Genomic DNA, 21,676 nt, shown 5'->3' on the forward strand with positions numbered 1-21,676 from the left:
CAAGAATAAAAAACACACTACATTGGCCCCCACAAGAATAAAACAATCCCATTGGCTAGCCTAGCAGAAAAAAAACCCCACATTGCTCCCCACAAAAAAACAACCATACCACATTGCGCCCCACAGAATTGCTCCCCACAGAAAAAGAAACCTATGGCTGGCCCCACAGAAACAAAAAACAAAACAAAACACATTGTTCCCCACTAAATAGGCAAATATATGGCTGGATAACATATGGCTGGTTATCACTAAAAAAAAATGACATTACTGGTTCCCACGAAAAAATAAACTATGGCTGTTTCCCACGAAGAAGAAAAAAATGTCTGGTCCCCACAAAACCCACATTTCTTCCCCCCTTGTCACTCTCACTGCAGCAGGATCACGTGCGGGCGGGCTTCCAGGCACGCTGCAGAGCCTGCCTGGACAGAGCGCGGGCTGGTTGATTGGCGCAGGACGTTGGCTGGCAGAGCGGGCTGGAGGGCAGTGGACAACGCGGCGTGCGTGACCTGTGATGTCACGCCGCCGCATCTTTGCAGGTCACTACCCGGTCGCGCCTGAGTCTCCCAGAGGAGCTCAGCAGCCCGGGATGCTGAAGTACAGTAAAATGTGCCCGGTGGCTCTGACAGCCCCGTGGCACACTTCACAACTGGCCACGGCATACTAGTGTGCCGCTGTTGTACACCAAGGGAAGGGCTGATACTGGCATTAGCATTATGTCACAGATGCCACCACAGCAATAGGTGCAACAGCGTCCAGGGGGTAAATGTACTAAGAATCGAGTTTGGGTGAGATTGCAATCTTGGGTGAGATGAGGCATGTTTTTCAAATCGCAAATTTACTAATGGCAAAGTCGGGTGAGTTACAGAGAGATTTCACTCTTCTCACTCGCAAAACTCAGGAGAGCTAGCAAACTCGAATCTTCTCACCATCGGTCAAACTCTGAAGTACTTTTCACCTAAAAGATACAGGCCCTGATTCAGAGCCGCTTGTAAGCGGCCGCTCGTTCGTAGTCAGCCGATGTTGTACAACCACGCATGCGTCGGTGTAACAGTGCGCATGTGCTAACGTCTGATTGCGGTCATTTTTCTGTCGATCGTAGACACAGTGAGCAGGAAGTGACATGTCAAATGTGATTGACAGAACTGTCCATTTTGGGGCGGTGACGGGGGTGGAGATGGAAAAACGCAGGCGTGTCGAGGCGTTTTTTGGGCGTACATAAATTATCTTATGCGAGCGCCAAATGTGAACGGAACAAGTGATATGTCACTGTCTGATCCAATTTCCATTAAGACTGCTCGCTCAACTTGTGGTCTGGTATAGTCTACCACAATGAGGATGGTCTCTTCGTACTTCCCTTGGCACATCGATGGTATTGCGATTTATCAATTGAGGCCACAAAAACAATCAACTTTGAATTGCAAAAATGCTTGTAAGGTGTTTAGCAAATAGACATTTTTTAGGAGCTAAAAACCGAAAGCAGGTGAACTACTCAGCTGCTAATTTCTGGGTCATACAATCAATTAGCTAACAAATTTTATTTAATTTTGCGTGCTTTTGAAATATTTGTAAGCGTTTTTTTTAGGGAAACAATATTGTACGCATGTTTTTTTTTCATCATTTTTTTGGGGCCGAGAAAACAATCGTCCTTTTGTTTTTTGCTAAGTGTTAATTAAAACTCAAATTGTTTTTAACCCTTGTTTTTTTAACTCAAAATTAATGTTTATTTCCGTTGTATTGTTTGTAATTTTGTTTGAGGTAATTACCTTTTAACCAGTTTTGGAATAAATTAACAATAGAATTTTGCAGATTTTCAACATAATTTTATTAAATGTTTTTTTTTTTTTAATAAACAAATTTGTGTTTACGTAAATACAAATAACAAATGATTTTGGCCACACACAAACAAAATAAGTGGCATTTGAAATCCAAAAACTAACAAAATTTGAAAACAATTCACAAGAAAGGGAGGTTTTTGGCATGAAGGAATATGGGGCAAACACAGAGATGGATTGTGGCCAGTGCTGTCATCGCCTTTTGGTCCATTTGGCCGGGGTAGGGAGGGAGCCTGAACGGGTCCGGGGTGTCCTTCGGCTGGCCTGGCCAGAGGCAGATGTTGTGGCCTCTGGACTAGGCATAGGGCTAGGCACATTTGGAGGGATGGCTGTTGTTGTGCCAGAGGTGGAGGGTCCTGATGTTCCAGCAGGACAGGAGGCCAGCTCCAACATGTGCTGGCGAACGAGCTGCTCCAGGGCATTTGCAATTCTGATGTTTGCCCCAGTATTTTCCGCCAGGGCATTTGCAATTCGCACGTTGGCCACAGTATTTTCCTCCAGGGCGTCCGCCACCCGTAGCAGATTGGCGTCCATCCTCTGCAGAATCTCGGTGTGCTGATCCGTTTTAATATTGAGATCAGTGAGGAGGGCCACTTCCTGCGAGGGGGAATGCCCTGGACTGTCTGCCACAGGGTCCCCAGCCGGATCTACTGCTTCCTCCACTGCAGAGCCAGAAGAAATTCTGCGGCCAAAGCTCACCTCTGGAGCAGACTCATCCGCCTGTGTCTCTGGAAGAAAAAAGAGAAAAGAGTAAAATTATAATCTAGACATTACAACATTTACCTGGGGCAACATGAGGAGCCGCAAAGTCTGGCATGTCGGTATCCATGTTCGACACGCCAAACACCTCCTCATCCTGCACACACCCCTGGGCCAGCTCCTCCAAATCTGTGAGCTCAAGTGACACAGGGTTGGGACCCCCACCTGTTCCCCCTGCATGCCTAGCCCTATCAGCCATTTTTTGTTTAAGCCGATATTTGAAGTCGCTCCATCTGTTGGTTAAAAAGTAGGCATTATTACTGCAATATTTGGACCTGTAACCATTTTTGAATCAAATGTAGTTTTTACGTACCGGCGTTTGACGTTGAACGTTCAAACTCACCCACACCATTGACAGCACTGGCTATGTCGTCCCACAGTTTCCATCTCTGGGTTGCACCCATATTCTTTGGTGCCTGTGCCAGGTTGTCATTGCACATTTGGACCAAAACCTCCATCTCCTTCCTTGTGAATTGTGGCTGTCTTTTCTTTTTGGCCCTGGTTTGCCTACTAGGGCCAGCAGCCTCTTCCATGGCATCCTCCACACCTTTTGTTTAAAATGTTTAAAAACATTTTTAGTAAAATGTTTTAAAATGTAATGTTAAACATACGCATTTTCCCATAAAAAAAAAAAAACTTACATGGCGCCTGTTGGCTAGTACTTTGCTGCTCTGTACTCATTGTCTTTTCTCAATGTAGCAGACCGATTTGGGCCTTCAGTGACGTTCTTAGACATGCGTCAGCATTATTTGGCCGCATCATTCCTTGTGCGCTCCTATTGTCTGTCCTTAATTTGAGCGGGAAAATAAAGCCTATTTATCGCTTGGTGTGACTCCAGTCGAGGTGGCATTTTTTGGATTGTTGGAGGTTTTGTGGTTTGTTGGTGCTTTGTGGTTGTTTCGAAGGAGTAGTTGTTATTTGTGATATTTCTGGTTTTTTTCTTACTTTGTTTTTTTACGTTAGCATTTTTGCGTTTTTTTTGGCTATTTTTATTTGAATTTGAGAGTAAGTATTTCAAAGATCCCCCCCAAAAATTAATAGTAAATAGTCTCCAATTTTTTTAATGTTTTTTTTTTTTTTTTTACAGTTATTTTGGCAGTGACCCAGTGATGTTTTATAACTTTGGGATATTTGTCTTTTTTTGGTAAGTGTTTTTGGTTTTATGAATTAACAAATTCGATGTGTTGGTCTTAGCATATGTTTCGCTAAGTAATGTGTCTTTTTCTCTGTGTAAAATCATGTGTTACCACTAAATGTAGCGTACTATTTAGCGAACTAATGCGTCTTTTTTAACTGTAAAAGTAGCGTACTATTTAGCAAACTAATGTGTGGGGTTTTTTTTACTGTAAAAGTAGCGTAATATTTAGCGAACTAATGTGTCTTTTTAACTGTAAAAGTAGCGTACTATTTAGCGAACTAATGTAGTTGTTTTTTTACTGTGTAAAATCATGTCTTACCACTAAATGTAGCGTACTATTTAGATAACTAATGTGTGCTCCCTTCTCTAATTTTTTGCAAACTATATTTGTTTTCATTCATAGTTTATTAAATTAATCTTAAAAATATTTTCTACTTTTGAAATGTAGGTTGGTTTTCACATGACACGTCCCAGGCCTGTAAGAATCTTAGGTTTGCTTTGAAAAAATAAGTATATTTTCTTAACACATTTGTCTAAAACAATAACTACCTGGCTTAACATTTCAGGTTGATGTTGGTCGTATTATATTGGCCATGGTTCCAGAACCCGACCAACCTCAACTTTGTCCCAGGCGTAGGCCTCATAGGCGTGCAAGGCCCCAGATATATAGAACACGTGTCACCCTATTTGGAATGCCAGATGATGAGGTGTTAAGGCGATACCGTCTTCCGCCACAAATCATCATAGACACACTCTCATTAATAGAGAGTGATCTTGAACGGCAAATTGACAGTCCTACAGCAATACCACCACTTACGCAATTAATGTCGGTGTTACATTTTTGTGCCTCAGAATCCTTTCAAACCACTGTGGGAATAGTCGCAGGAATCTCCCAATCCTCCTTTTCAAGGATCCTGAGGGCAGTGATGGAGGCACTTTTTAAACACCTACATCATTTTATTAAAATGCCATTGGATATGGGTTCCCTTAATGTGGCGAAGGCTAATTTTTACCAAATTGCTGGCTTCCCACACATCATAGGGGTTGTGGATGGCACTCACATACCACTTCAGCCTCCAGCAAGGCTGGAGGCTATATTTAGGAACCGCAAGCACTTTCACTCGATGAATGTAATGGTGGTATGTGATGCCTCCCTCCAGATCCTGTCCCTGAATGCCAAATTCCCAGGCAGGGCACATGATTCCTTCGTCATCCGGCAATCAGGGATTTGGCACAAATTAAACAACCTACAAGCTGGTGATGCGTGGCTTCTGGGTAAGTTGACACCTTCTGTTGAAATCAGTGCAAAGCTTGTTACACAATGGTCCTGATGTTGTTTTTTATATTTTCACAGGATACAGTGGTTACCCTTGCACGCCCTGGCTGCTCACTCCTTATTTGGTTCCCACACCAGGGCCACAAAGTCAGTATAATTCCGCACTTACAGCCACCAGGCAGGTGGTGCAGCGCTGTATCTGCCTTTTAAAAGTCCGATTCAGATGCCTCCAACGCTCTGGTGGCGACCTCATGTATTTGCCGGCTATGGTTTCCAAAATTGTGGTCCTGTGTGGGATATTTCACAACATCGCCATAAGGAGTGGTGTCCCAATGCAGCCAGAGGATGCCTTGCCTGAGGACGGCCCCCCCGAGGTTGGTCGGAGGTCAGTATGTGGGGGGCCATACGCGATGAAGTTGTGGCCAGATTTTTTAGGTAATTATTTCAACAAATTTATTTAATTGCCACAATGTAAACATGTAATATTTTAATGTACACTTTTAACTTTTTTTTTTAATCCCTAAAATGACCATAAAAATCCATGCCTACTACCTGATCAACACAAATGACTTTGTGGACACATTGGATATAACTTCGGGAACAATGATTTCTTCTCCTCATTTGTGGATTCATGTTGGCATGCTACTTCTTCAAACAGTTCCTGATTTTGTTTTTTGGGGGGTTTTGGTGTTGTTTTGACTTGTGTGTGTGTTTTCAATGTTTGAAATTATTGTGTCAATTCACTTGGTGTTTATTATTTGTGTGCATTAAAATTGTATTTTACGTTAACCAACCATTTCCATCGTAAATTACAACCAAGTGTAACCGGTTTCTAAAAATGCAAAGTTGCTTAATGCCTAATACTGTAATTTCTTAATTTGAAATGTTTAGTACCCTGCTTTGTTGCTAAAAACAAACACCAAAGGTATTATGGTGAATCAGTATGTTTTCAATTCTAGGCCTAAGCAGGTAGATTTAATTTTTTACATTACCCACACCAAAAATTATTCTATTTTTGAGGTTAATTCTCCAAACCTATTGGTATTTTTATGTGTTTAATGTGCAAGCTTACATACTTACTTGAGCTTTCAACAAATTTACATTACTTTAAAATTCATGGACAAATAGTAGACTTATGTAAGGTTCAACAATCTAAGATTTACACACAAGGAATGAGACTTAAATAAATCCAAATAAACTATCTTTTTAAAAACTTTTTTTTAAAAAAACCAAAAAATTAGTGGCGCAGGCTCGCCAAAAGATGGTCCAATGAGACCAGCATAGCAATGACATGGCCCCGTAGCTCCATTAATCCAGCAGCAAATGCCTCATTCCGCCTCTGGTCCTCTGTGGGTTAAAAAAATGTGCGGATTACTAAAATAACACCTTCATTTATATTTTGAAAAACATCCAACAATTCAGACTATAGCAAAAAAAAAAGGTACCAAAACATGTCCAAAACAAAAGGAATGCAAAACGAACAGATTCAAAACAAATAAGGGCCCAAAAATAAAAAATAAAAATCCAAAAAAAACAAAAAAAGGTGCAAAAATACAACATTTGTGGGTAGCGTTAACAAGAAAGACACAAGTGTGAGTGTTTGGACATGTGTCATATGTGTAAGGGGAAAACATCCTTGACATTGTTTCACAAAGATATATATCAAAAACATTGGAACTACTTTACTATTTTGAACTGCACAGGCAAAAGGACAACATCAACCCAAATTTAAAAATCAAAAAAAACCCCATAGTTTAAAATGTAAACATATCGGTCAAAATGGTGCCTGGGCCTGGAGCACCGAAATCCTCCTCTTCTGAGGTTGGCCAGTGGCTCTGGGAAGGAGGAGTGGTAATTTGGGATGAAGTGGAGGGTGAGGAAAAGAGATGGGGGGTTTGAGGGGAGGGGGAAGTTGGAGGGATGGTAAGGTGAGGATAGGGAGGGGACTGACGGGCGGCAAGGTCTGGGGTGGAGGGGGAATTTGGGGAAGAGTGGGCAGAGGATGTTTGGGTGGGAGTGGGGGATATGGGTTGAGACACCTGTCTGCGCCGTCTCATCCGCTCGGCCCCTAAATGATGGAGAGAAACATATTTAATTACAATGGTTTTTGTTTTTTATATTTTTTAAACAAAATACCCCCCCCCAAAAAAATAACGCCTATACAGTAAACATGCACACGCATGTAGGTCCAAAATTAACAAACAGGGCTATACAGTAAACATGCACACGCAGGTAGGTCCAAAATTAACAAACAGGGCTATACAGTAAACATGCACACGCAGGTAGGTCCAAAATTAACAAACAGGGCTATACTGTAAACATGCACACGCAGGTAGGCCAAAAAATACAAAATAATAAAAAATATATAAACAAACACATAAACACTTTCCACAATCTGGAGACGCAAAAGTGCAAGCAGGCGTGGGGTTCGCCATCTCAAATCCGACCACCTGCGCTCCAGTTGGCCGATATTTCGGCGATAGCCGATGGAACGCAGGCGGCGGCGCACCTCCGCGTACGCCATCTGCTTGCGGAGGTTGGTGATGGGGGGCGGATGATGGGTAATTCTCTGGTCCATCACCTCAGTGAGGACCAGTAGCTCACACCTACAAAATGCGGATGCTCTCATGATGGCAATGATTTTTTTAACACAAAACAGTTTTAATAAAGGTCCTAGAAAAAATTTGATTGGCTAATGTACTTTGTAAATTAACAGGAACCATTCTATAAGTTATTGTATGAGTCATGTGACCTACAGCCTCACAAATATAATGTGAGTTATGATAGGCTTGATGCAGTTACATGCGTAAGCTAATTTAAATAAAAAAATTTAAGTACTAAAATCTGGCTATAAAAAACAACGCAAAACACTAGTAGCATTCCAAAAAACATTTAATTTTGAAAAACCATCCCATTGGTCAAACCGTACGTATTCTGCAGTACAAATGACACACACTGACAAGAATAAAGTTTATTGACATTGAAAAAAAAAACAGGATTGCAAACATGTGAATAGCAATTAAGGTAATTAATATAGTGATTGCCATTAATCGATTAAAGTATGTTTGAAGAATGAAATAGCAGGCAATCGAAAACTGACAGGGCCACTTCCGGAATTGACTTGTGTGAGCATTCCCTGCAACCAAAGAGGAGACGGACGGTCACTATTTTGAACGTTCGCTAGCTAGAGGAGGGGTTGGGAAACTATGGGGCGGAAAATTAGCTACGAGCGAGCGCTTGAATTTAAATATTTCCGCACGTACGGCAGACGAGCGAACGGCCACTTGCGTCCGGGTCTGAATCAGGCCCACAGCTTGCAAATTTACCAAGAATCGGGATGACAATCTCGGGTGAGATGTCTGCAAACTCTCTGCCAAGTTTTAAACACTCAACCCCAGAGCTGCGAGTTTGGCTGAAACATACACAAATCATTGTAATAAAATTTTATTTTCACGGTGTGTTGTGTTGTTTTACACATTTCTTTACAGGTCAACTACACGTACCATTGAGCCCTTAATGCCCCGCATGCTGGTACTTGTGGTTCTCCAAGTACCAGCATGCAGCGGAGGCTTGCAGGGGCCTGTAGTTCCACTGTAAACAGAATGTGAATTATTCTAATTTTTACACACTACACCTACACTATAAACCCGCCACCCACCGCCCAGGGGTGGTGGGGATAGCCCCGGGCTATCAGCCTAGGCCAGGGGTGCCCTGGAGAGGGGGACCCCTTTTATTGAAGGGGTCCCCAACTCCCCAGGGATCTCTGGCCTGGGCTGATTAGTGGTCAGGGCTGCTGCTGGGGGGCCCGGTGAAAGGGCACCCCTGGCTGTGGCATCCGTCCCCCACTAGAAAGGGTCCAGAGCTTTTTTTTAAATATATGGTGAACCTCACGCAAATTTTTTCTCCGTATCTTTAAACCCAGGTCTGGCCCTGCTGCCTGGTGCTGGTTCTTAAATTACAGTGGAACCCTAAACATTTTTTTCACTGTAATTTTAAGAACCAGGACTGGCTGGCAAGTCCGGGGCTGGTTAGTCCTTGGGGGGGGGGGGGGGGGGACCTCACGTCTTTTTTTTAAAATAAAATGTAACCCTTCTTTTACAGGTCCTAACACACAAGCAGCAAGCACATATCTCACTGATATGTGCAGACTGCTAGCTCGGTAGAGATTTGCAGAGAGACAACACTGCAATCTCGGGTGAGTAATCTCATCTTCACTTGCAACTCGGAGGAGATATCTCGATCTGCATCACCATCGGCCATCTCACTTTCAGCTAAACTCACTTCTTAATAAATTTGCGAGTAGAAAAACGGGAAAATCACCCGAGATTCGGGGATGCAAATCGAGATTAAAAAGAACTAAATTCGACCTATCTCGATTCTTCGTAAATTTACCCCCAGCTCTGAATGAGGCCCTCAATGTTAAATCTGCATAGACAAAAGTGAAAATGGTCACCTTTCATAAGTGTTCCCCTGTCCACACCAAAAGAGGGAGAGAGCAGAGATACCTGTTATATTGATGTATAGGGCCAGTGGCGGAACTATAAATATTGCTCCCCTCTGCCAAAAAAGCATGCAATTTCTTACAATAAATGACATGTGCATCTATAAATAACAGGGAACATTGTGGTGGTGATTGATCCAGATAATTTATATTTATAATCATTTATTATTGTTATGTCTGGAAACACAGAGTAGAGCCCAGAGAGATGGCTGCTACACAGATTAGCTGCACATGTGTTAGTGAGGGTGGAAGAAATCACTCAATGCTGTCTATAGAAGGACTAGCAAACGCTTTTATGTGGAACAGTTTGCTGGCTAATGACCCTTAATTGGCTCCCACTTAACCGCCAAGACTGCTATCAGAGTTACTGGAATGCCTTACTACACTATGGGCCTGAATCAGAGATGGACGGATTTGTAGAGCTGCCCATTGGCAGCTGTGCAATTCTGTCCATCTCAAATACAAATGCAGCAGGAGGTATCTTTAGGAAACAGACCTTTCCTTGCTGCATCTGCGTGATCCCAGCGCTGCCTGGGATCACCATCGGAACAATTGCAACCATCGGTCGCGATTGCTGTCCCTTTGGCCAGGCTGTGGTAGCTGAAGCTTACCGCAACCTGGCCGGATCCTGGCAGCTTGCGAGGCCAGGAAGTCTGCATCTATGGATGCAGACCCTGGCCTCAGAACGCCAAGAAAAAGGGGGTGACATGCACCAGTTTCCGGGAACGCAGACCGTCCCCACCCCCCAAATGATTCTACCTGTCAATCAGACAGAGGCTTGGGGGAACTCCATGCGGTATCGCAGTACCCATTCTGCACATGTACAAAACATCGGAGATGTGCACTAACCATCGGGTAAGCGTAAATCTCTGAAACAGGCCCTATGTAATTATCTCACTGCAAACTCAGAAACTTAGAAAGGCAAGAGCAAGACATGTTCAAGTGCTATCACACTGCATCAGCCTGAACTCATCAGTGCTTATAGAATAACCGCTGTGCAAAACATGACCAGCTCGCTCCCAGCCCATAAGCAGCAGAAACCTCACCTTAGTCGCTCAACTTCAGCATCATCTACAAGGAAGTCCCTCTTCTGTACCAGCTTCTGAATCTTCTGGATCAGTTCATCTTCTCTCTTCTTCTGCTGATTAGTTTTATCTCTCTCTGTATCACAGTTCAGGGAAATGAGAAAGTAAATATGATGTATTTGTGTAATCACATTTTCGCTTCAAAGTTTTAATACAGAAAATACATAATCCTTTTACATAACGTGCTTCCAAAAAAAAATTAATTTAGACAGTAATTTTCATAATAACATTAATCTAATGAAAAGGATTGCTTCACTAAGCAATAACTTTGTGTATTAATCACAGGAACGTCTTCATTTGATGCATCAATATTTTTATTCTCTTGGGTAGAACTTTTTTAAACCTTTCTTTTTAAACAGTCATCACAAAGACCAAAACGAAGAGTGGTGAATATGATTTATTTTTATTACTCTTTTAATCATCTTCACTCAATCACTTACGTACCTTGATATGACAAGTTGAACTAACACCCCTTCTATAGAAAGCATGTTTGTGTTTAAATTTAAAATATTGATGACTGCATTGAATTTGTTAGAGTTAAGACGGCTAAAGACATAGACACGATTAGTGCAGACGACCCAGAGGATGAGGTGGAAGGAACAACGGCCTGATAATAAGAGATATGGTAAGTACTTACCCTTGTTATCTCTATTTCTATGAAGTCCATAGGGTTCCACAGGATACCTTGGGTATAGGCGATGGCGGTAGTAATCGGACACCACAGAGTTATTTTTTTCCATCCTCCCAGGATGCACTGGGATCTCTCTTCTATACCCCGCCCCCGAGCCAAGGCAAATCAGTTACATAACAAGCCCAAGGCTGGAGGAGGAGAGAAGAAAGTCTGGAACACACAAGAATCACATTCTCACCAGAAGGAGACGGAAAAACCGGTGACCAGATCAAAGCCCATCTGCAGTATGGGTGCGACAGGGCGGGAGTCCCGTGGAACCCTATGGACTTCGTAGAAAGAGAGATAACAAGGGTAAGTTCTTACCAAATCTCTTATTTTCTACAACAGGGTCCATAGGGTATTCACAGGATACCTTCGGGATGTCCCAAAGCAGTATCCTTCAAGGGTGAGGACGCTCCTGTGCAGAAAAGAAGAATCCGCCGCCTGAAGGAAGCATCCTGAGAGGCGAAGGTATCGGATGCATAATACCTCACAAAGGTATGGACAGAAGACCACGTGGCTGCCTTGCAAAGCTGAACAGCAGAGGCATGGCGAGCTGCCCACGAAGGACCCACAGACCGAGTTGAATGAGCTTTAACAGAGGATGGTACAGGAAGGCCCTCATGACTGTAAGCCTCAGAAATCGCCATGCAAATCCATCCTGCCAAAGTTTGCTTAGTGGCAGGCCAACCCTTCTTACGGAAACCAAAGAGGACAAACAAAGAGTCCAACTTCCGAAATGAATTGGTACGTATAACATAAATCCTTAGCGCACGTACCACATCCAAGGAGGCCTCACCAGCTGATAGGTCTGGGGAATTAAAGGCCGGTACTATAATTTCCTCATTAATGTGGAAACTAGATACCACCTTAGGTAGGAAACTAGGCGAGTGCGAAGCACCGCCCTATCCTTATGAAAAATCAGAAAGGGAGGGTGACATTAGAGAGCCCCCAAATCTGACACCCTCCTGGCCAAAGCAATGGCCAGAAGAAAAACAGCTGTAAGCCATTTTAAATCCACTGAGTTCAGTGGTTAAAATGGTAGTCCTTGGAGAGCCCTCAGGACCACAGCCTAATCCCAAGGAGCCACTGGTGGAACAAATGGAGGCTGGATGCGAAGTACACCTTGCATAAAGGTGCGGACATCAGGAAGTGTAGCAATCCTATGCTGAAACCATACAGACAGGGCAGAAACCTGCACCTTCAGGGAAGCAAGGCGAAGACTGTGATCTAAGCCCGCCTGTAGGAAAGCCAAAACCCTGGATATCCTAAAGACCTGAGGATCATAGCCTTTAGGGCGACACCATTCGAAGAAAGTATGCCACACTCAGTGGTAAATTCTTGCAGAAGCCGGCTTCCGAGCTCTGAGCATGGTGTTAACTACAGAGCTGGAAAAACCCCTGGACCTTATGAGGACAGTCTCAACAGCTATGCCATCAAAGGCAGATGACCCAGGTCCGGGTAATGGCAAGGACCTTGAGACAACAGGTCCGGACATAGAGGCAACAGCATCGGGGTGTCTACGGAGAGACTCCGAAGATCTGAGTACCAGTGTCGTCTGGGCCACGCTGGAGCTATCAGCAGGAGCGTGCCGCCTTCTTGCTTGAATTTGTGAATCACTCGAGGAAGAAGGGAGAACAGAGGGAAGAGGTCCGCAAACTGGAGGGTCCACCGGACCGACAGAGCGTCCACCAGAAGTGCCGCTGAGTCTCTTGTTATTGACCCGTACACAGATAGCTTGTTGTTGTGTCGGGAGGCCATGAGGTCTATCTCTGGAAGGCCCCACTTGTTCACCAGTAGCTGAAACACCTCTTGGTGAAGAGACCATTTTCCCGGATGCACGTCTTGACTGCTGAGAAAGTTTGCTTCCCAGTTGAGGACTCCTGGTATGAACCCGGCCTGACTGCGGGTTCCGCTTTGGCGGTTTATGTAAGCCACCATGGTGGCGTTGTCCGACTGCACCTGCACGGGTTTTCCGTGGAGGACATGTCTTGCTTGTTGGAGAGCTTTGAATACTGCCCAAAGTTCCAAGATGATTATTGGAAGTGCAGATTCTGCTGGCGTCCACCTTCCCTGGAAGAAGTGAGGACCCGTCACTGCTCCCCAGCCTCGGAGACTGGCGTCCGTTGTCAGAAGAACCCAGTCTGCAATTGAAAAGGGGCGCCCCCTGTTCCGGTGAGCAGTCTGCAACCACCAGGCCAGAGACAGACGCACTTGACTGTCTTTGCTGTACGGCTCGCTGCAGCAATCGCTGTCTTTAACTTCAGGGGCTGAGAACAGCTCCCCTCTGAAAATGGTGACCCGACTCTGAGCCGGGCACCGACGAAACTGATTTGCCTTGGCTCAAGGGCAGGGTATAGGAGAGGGACCCCAGTGCATCCTGGGAGGCTGGAAAAAATTTACTCTGTGGTGCGCGATGACTACCGCCATCGCCTATACACAAGGTATCCTGTGGATACCCTATGGGCCCTGATGTAGAAAATTGTATTTCCTCCATATACTGCAAGATGTATGGAGGCAATATCCATTTACAGCAGGAGACCACTGAATGGCGGCCAGGAGTTTTGCCAGGTTTGATGACCAAATAAAATGATCCATACTGATTTTCAGTCTTTTTAATGTTATGAACAATTATTGTCATCATTCAGTGTGTGGACATGGATGATAATGGTTCACAGCCTGAAAACGTGTGCCGTGGCACCCTGGGTGGGGTATCATATGTCAGTTGCAGGTGGGCCACAGGTTGTGGTCCAGGATCAAATTAATAAATTTAGGGTTCATGTGATAGGCAAAACCAATGCTGGTAGCTACCAGTGATAAAATATGTGGACAAACAGAGGCGCAACCCTCTCAGCCACCATATAACGTACCCTAAGGATGACAGGTAAGCTCAATTTACTTAATATAATATCTTTTGCAAAATTTCTAAATAAGAAACTTTTGACCTAGTGGTGCAGCGAAAAGAAAATGCTGGTACCCTGGGGCGCCATGATTCAAGAAAGCTTGGGAACCACAGGTTTAGTATGACTAGCTTAAAGCAGAGCAAAAATAGATAATCTGTTATGTATTTGTCTCCTTTAATTTATCCACAGCTTCAGTTTTATACAATTTCCCTTTGTATTTGATTTTTTTTTCCTTTTTTAGGTATTTGAAAGAATATTTTGTTGCTCTTTTATCTACAATTGTTTCTTTTGTTGTTACTTTAGCACAGTTTTTTCTGTTTGTTTAGTCACTTTTAGACTAGTTTTATAAACTCTTTTATCAGACACTGTTTGGGTCTGTGTATATTTCTTTAATACATGTTCCTTAGCACTTATAAGTACAACTGTCTCCTCTCTGATGGAACACATGTAATATTCTTCCTTTTTGCATTTACTAACATACCTGGCACAAGTTTTGCTGCACTTAATTAAACATTTGTAAATGTATTCCACTCTTCCTGCACTATATCTGTGAATGCCCACCCTGTCAGAAATGTGCACACATGGGGAGACCATTCATGTGTGGGGTTGCTTCTCAGCCAAGGGAATGGGATCACTCACAATTTTGCCTAAGAATAAAGGACCCATACTTCCTAATATTTACCTCTCCAAAGTCCCACATCGGCTGGAGAGGCGCTACACAGAACATCTGGAAAGTGGCCGCAGTGGCCACTTTCTCTACGTTCTGTGTATATGCAGTAGGGAAATCACCGGGAAAATGGCTGCCACTCCAGTTTCCCGCTGTGCTGTGCATGCGCAGTACACTCCGGGCACAGACTTGTGCCCGGAGTCTACTGAATGTGTCAATATGCCGCGGCCACCGTAGAGGAAGGAGGGGGTTCCGGATGGTGAGTGAACACGGAGCCCTCTCCTCTCTAAATACGCCCCTGTTGGGAACCTCTGGTGTAGCAGATGTTCTGCTCTGTGTTCCGTCATTTTAAAATTACAATTTTCCCACCTTTTCATCTGCATAAAATGGTGCACACACAAAAAAAAAACAAGCATTTGCTGGGAAAATGAATTGTGAATTTGGGATTGAATTGCATATTAAATTTGCAGTGCGAATTTGCTATAAAGACGCATTGCAGGACCCAATTCAATCATATCTGAAATGAACCCATAGTGTGTCTTTATCGATTGTGATATTTGTCCTTTAAAGTTATACAAAATGTTATTGCATAGCCTAAAAAAGGCAGCTCTTTACTTGTTCTCTTTAATAGATGTAAAGGAACAAACGGGGTGTCTCTCTTTCTAAGTGTGGATCTATAGCTTGCTGCACGCAGTGGATGACAACTTGCCTGGAGACATCACTTTTGCTGACCACTAGCCACAGAGGTGTGCCCCTACACAGATGCTGCATGGTGACACCAGGAATAGCGGCTCTGTGTAAGGGGGAGATTTCACCCACCGGACTCATTGTCTGGGGACGTGGCATAATAAACTGTGAGTACACAGCTAAACGGCACAGCGTTTTATGCACCTGTGCTAATGATCTTACACAGGTTCAAGGCACTAAGGTGAATCTAGCCCAGGAGATCCTGTTAACCGGGCCAGCAATAACAGGACTTTGGAAATTTGCTCCTTTAAAAGCCAATTTGTTGTTTACAGATCTACTTGGATACAATATCGATTACACCCAAAAAAGAAAAAATCAGCCGTGGTGAGCTTTCACACTAATAGCCATTAAAGGGGACAAATTTATAGACCCATGGAGTATAAACATAAGAGACGTTATATTTTCTTTTTGTCTTAATGTTTTTTTATGCCATTTTATTGTGATTTCTAATAGGAATATACACTGATATATTGGCAACCGGTTGCAACCATTTTACTGTTACAGTGTGCAATAAATAACTTTATATAAGTATTTTAGAGTATTTGAGTGTTTAATTCACATACCAGACCTCTTTAATGATTAGCGCAAAAACTAATATATATTTGATATTACTTTTTAATAGATAACCCATCTCCTTCTATCACTTAATGTGAACTTGAAAATTAATTCAACAGCTTTCATTTATGTATTTTAGCCTGAATAAATGAGTGTTTATTTAATATTACCCCATTATACATTATTATAACTGCATTCCTTTCTATTTTAAAATCAAATATTTCTCTATGGCTCTGTGACATATATAGTTTAGGAAATGTGGGAAGTTTTTAGAGGCTTTTGGGACATCTAGAGGATATTATTGTTCTGTGCTTCATGAACCTTTTATACATACCCAATTATAGTGTTCTACATGAAACAAAATCCTCACATGCTAGTTTAGTTCTCAGCTTGGCACTGTGAATATTGGGAATGTGTGGGATGAGATTTGCCTCTGGCTCCCTTATCCTTCTTGCATTAAGCTTCATTGCAGTTGTTTCTAGATGATGTCCTATGTAATCCTAAGAAACTTGTAGCAGCCTCAGCCAGAAGCCAAGTGTTCGCTATGGAGAATGGAATTGCTAATCAGAGGCAGATTGCTGCAAATATGGAACATTAATTCCTTCATTTGTTTGGTGCCGGATGGAGGCTCAATGTACTCAAGTGGTTTAAACTCCTCAGAAAATGTGAACTTTTCTGCCAGTTATAGTAGGGCAACTAAACCAAAAAAGTTGCCGTATAAAACAGAGCTACAGTATCACTAACTTTCTCCAATACAGTGAAAGTTTCATGAACGTATCAAAACTGATTAATATTTGAGAGATGTGATTTTGGGAAAGATGTTCTGTCTGTACATATCAGATCAATGTGTAACTCCTAGAGTAGAGTTGTTTACGAGAACTCGTGAGTCGAAACAGAAAAACTTGTATTAAAAGAGTCGTAAAGAAAACGTACCAACCGGACACATAGATATTCTGTTATTGAGCTCACAGTAAAGGGGGGCAAATCTGCTATTGAAGATCTGTCCATGTTTCAGCCAACCCCATTCACCTGAAAGTACATGAGTAGGTTCCTGTGTCTGGTTTTACACTTGTTTATTTTATTGAACCATTTGAAGTAATATTACTGTATGACCATATATATATACATAGTAACAGGGTTAGGGGAACAGTTACAGTTAGATGGTATTGCAAACCAGCCGAGAGATTACACAAGTCCAAGGTTTATGGTGCAACTGACCTCAGCCAGTTTTATTAAGCAGAAAAATAAAACATCAAAATAAATACCGAAAATAACTAAACATAATTCATTCCTGACTAACATGTCAAAAACATAAGAAATTTAAACAAGTCAAGTTCACTTGTATCAAGTAGTAAGTTTTCTCTCACAGAGACTCTGAAGTCCAGTGGTACCCAAACTTTTTCAGTTCAGGGCACTCTTAGGGTCTCCTTAATTTTTTCAAGGCACCCCTAAGCAAAATAAATTACCGAGAAGTACCTTTTTGACCCAAGTAGTTGCAGACAGTAGCAGTGCCTCTCCTAGCTATCCGTTCCCCCACCCCCTTCCTATAGTTAGTATACACACAGTGCCAGTGCCGCTCATAGCTGTCCCCACCACCCCCTCCCTATAGTTAGTATACAGACAGTACCAGTGCCACTCATAGCGGTCCCCCCACCCCCTCCCTATAGTTAGTATACAGACAGTACCAGTGCTACTCATAGCTGTCCCACCTAACCCCCTCCCTATAGTTAGTACACAGACAGTACCAGTGCTACTCATAGCTGTCCCCCCTACCCCCCTCCCTATAGATAGTATACAGACAGTACCAATGCCACTCATAGCTGTTCCACACCACCCCCTCCCTATAGTTAGTATACAGACAGTGCCAGTGCCACTCATAGCTGTTTCCTCACCCCCTCCCTATAGTTAGTATACAGACAGTGCCACTCATAGCTGGTTCCCCCCCACAACCCCCTCCCTATAGTTAGTATACAGACACTACCAGTGCCACTCACAGCTGTTCCCTCTCACCCCTTCCCTATAGTAAGTATACAGACAGTACAAGTGCCACTCATAGCTGTCACCCCAACCCCTTCCCTATAGTTAATATACAGACAGTGTCAGTGGCTCTCATAGCTGTCCCCCACCCCCCCTCCCTATAGTTAGTATACAGACAGTGCCAGTGCCACTCATAGCTATTCCCCACCACCCTCGCCCTATAGTTAGTATACAGACAGTGCCAGTGCCACTCATAGCTGTTCCCCCTCCCTGTAGATGGTATACAGACAGTGCCACTCATAGCTGTTCCCCCTCACCCCCTCCCTATAGTTAGTATACAGACAGTACCAGTGCCACTCATAGCTGTTCCCCACCACCCCTTCCCTATAGTTAGTATACAGACAGTGTCAGTGGCTCTCATAGCTGTCCCCCCACCCCTTCCCTATAGTAAGTATACAGACAGTGCCACTCATAGCTGTTCCCTCCCACCCCCTCCCTATAGTAAGTATACAGACAGTACCAGTGCCACTCATAGCTGTGTCCCCCCCACCCCCTCCCTACAGTAAGTATACAGACAGTACCAGTTCCACTCATAGCTGTCCCCCCTACCCACCTCCCTATAGTTAGTATACAGACAGTGCCAGTGCCACTCATAGCTGTTCCCTCCCACCCCTTCCCTATAGTAAGTATACAGACAGTACCAGTGCCACTCATAGCTGTCACCCCCACCCCCCTCCCTATAGTTAGTATACAGACAGTGCCAGTGCCACTCATAGCTGTTCCCTCCCACCCCCTCCCTATAGTTAGTATACAGACAGTACCAGTGCCACTCATAGCTGTTCCCCCCCACCCCTCCCTATAGTTAGCATACAGACAGTGCCAGTGCCACTCATAGCTGTTCCCCCTCCCTGTAGATGGTATACAGACAGTGCCAGTGCCACTCATAGCTATTCCCCACCACCCTCGCCCTATAGTTAGTATACAGACAGTACCAGTGCCACTCATAGCTGTTCCCTCCCACCCCTTCCCTATAGGTAGTATACATACAGTACCAGTGCCACTCATAGCTGTCACCCCAACCCCCTCCCTATAGTTAATATACAGACAGTGTCAGTGCCTCTCATAGCTGTCCCCCCACCCCTTCCCTATAGTAAGTATACAGACAGTACTAGTGCCACTCATAGCTGTCACCCCCACCCCCTCCCTATAGTTAGTATACAGGCATTGCCAGTGCTACTCATAGCTGTCCCCCCCTCCCTATAGTTAGTATACAGACAGTACCAGTGCCACTCATAGCTGTCCCCCCCACCCTATCGTTAGTATACAGACAGTGCCAGTGCCACTCATAGCTGTTCCCTCCCTCCCCTTCCCTATAGTAAGTATACAGACAGTACCAGTGCCACTCATAGCTGTCACCCCCACCCACCTCCCTATAGTTAGTATACAGACAGTACCAGTGCCACTCATAGCTGTTCCCTCCCACCCCTTCCCTATAGTAAGTATACAGACAGTACCAGTGCCACTCATAGCTGTCTCCCCCACCCCCCTTAGTTAGTATACAGACAGTACCAGTGCCACACATAGCTGTCCCCCCACCCCCTCCCTATAGTTAGTATACAGACAGTACCAGTGCAACTCATAGATGTCACCCCAACCCCCTCCCTATAGTTAATATACGGACAGTGTCAGTGCCTCTCATTGCTGTCCTCTCACACCTTCCCTATAGTAAGTATACAGACAGTGCCACTAATAGCTGTTCCCTCCCACCCCCTCCCTATAGTTAGTATACAGACAGTACCAGTGCCACTCATAGCTGTTCCCCACCACCCCTTCCCTATAGTTAGTATACAGACAGTACCAGTGCCACTCATAGCTGTTCCCTCCCACCCCCTCCCTATAGTAAGTATACAGACAGTACCACTCATAGCTATCCCCCCACCCCCTCCCAATAGTTAGTATACAGACAGTACCAGTGCCACTCATAGCTGTCACCCCAACCCCCTCCCTATAGTTAATATACAGACAGTGTCAGTGCCTCTCATAGCTGTCCCCCCACCCCTTCCCTATAGTAAGCCTACAAACAGTGCCACTCATAGCTGTTCCCCACTACCCTTTCCCTATAGTTAGTATGAAGACAGTACCAGTGCCACTCATAGCTGTTCCCTCCCACCCCCTCCCTATAGTAAGTATACAGACAGTACCAGTGCCACTCATAGCTGTCCCCCCTACCCCCCTCCCTATAGTTAGTATACAGACAGTGCCAGTGCCACTCATCGCTGTTCCCTCCCACCCCTTCCCTATAGTAAGTATACAGACAGTACCAGTGCCACTCATAGCTGTTCCCTCCCTCCCCTTCCCTATAGTAAGTATACAGACAGTACCAGTGCCACTCATAGCTGTCACCCCCACCCACCTCCCTATAGTTAGTATACAGACAGTACCAGTGCCACTCATAGCTGTTCCCTCCCACCCCTTCCCTATAGTAAGTATACAGACAGTACCAGTGCCACTCATAGCTGTCTCCCCCACCCCCCTTAGTTAGTATACAGACAGTACCAGTGCCACACATAGCTGTCCCCCCACCCCCTCCCTATAGTTAGTATACAGACAGTACCACTCATAGCTATCCCCCCACCCCCTCCCAATAGTTAGTATACAGACACTACCAGTGCCACTCACAGCTGTTCCCTCTCACCCCTTCCCTATAGTAAGTATACAGACAGTACCAGTGCCACTCATAGCTGTTCCCTCCCTCCCCTTCCCTATAGTAAGTATACAGACAGTACCAGTGCCACTCATAGCTGTTCCCTCCCACCCCTTCCCTATAGTAAGTATACAGACAGTACCAGTGCCACTCATAGCTGTCCCCCCCACCCCTTCCCTATAGTAAGTATACAGACAATACCAGTGCTACTCATAGCTGTCACCCCAACCCCCTCCCTATAGTTAATATACGGACAGTGTCAGTGCCTCTCATAGCTGTCCCCCCACCCCTTCCCTATAGTAAGCATACAAACAGTGCCACTCATAGCTGTTCCCCACTACCCTTTCCCTATAGTTAGTATGAAGACAGTACCAGTGCCACTCATAGCTGTTCCCTCCCACCCCCTCCCTATAGTAAGTATACAGACAGTACCAGTGCCACACATAGCTGTTCCATCCCACCCCTTCCCTATAGGTAGTATACATACAGTACCAGTGCCACTCATAGCTGTTCCCTCCCACCCCTTCCCTATAGTAAGTATACAGACAGTACCAGTGCCACTCATAGCTGTCACCCCAACCCCCTCCCTATAGGTAATATACAGACAGTCAGTGCCTCTCATAGCTGTCCCCCCACCCCTTCCCTATAGTAAGTATACAGACAGTACCAGTGCCACTCATAGCTGTCACCGCCACCCCCCTCCCTATAGTTAGTATACAGGCATTGCCAGTGCTACTCATAGCTGTCCCCCCCCACCCCACTCCCTATAGTTAGTATACAGACAGTGCCAGTGCCACTCATAGCTGTCACCCCCACCCCCTCCCTATAGTTAATATACAGTGTCAGTGCCTCTCATAGCTGT

At 44.4% G+C, this 21,676-nt stretch overlaps 1 protein-coding gene across 1 annotated transcript in view; it reads right to left on the reverse strand.

Annotated features, from left to right (window-relative positions):
• The window catches only part of BMERB1 (bMERB domain containing 1), a 286,252-nt gene that overhangs the window by 12,513 nt on the left and 252,063 nt on the right, over positions 1 to 21,676 (reverse strand). The window contains exon 4 of the mRNA XM_088474217.1: positions 10,553 to 10,667. Within this exon, the coding sequence (XP_088330343.1) occupies positions 10,553 to 10,667 (115 nt within the window). The remainder of the gene's footprint in view (positions 1 to 10,552; positions 10,668 to 21,676) is intronic.

Source organism: Taudactylus pleione, unplaced genomic scaffold (assembly GCF_031769625.1).
Source record: "Taudactylus pleione unplaced genomic scaffold, aTauple2 ptg000149l, whole genome shotgun sequence".
Taxonomy (NCBI): domain Eukaryota; kingdom Metazoa; phylum Chordata; class Amphibia; order Anura; family Myobatrachidae; genus Taudactylus; species Taudactylus pleione.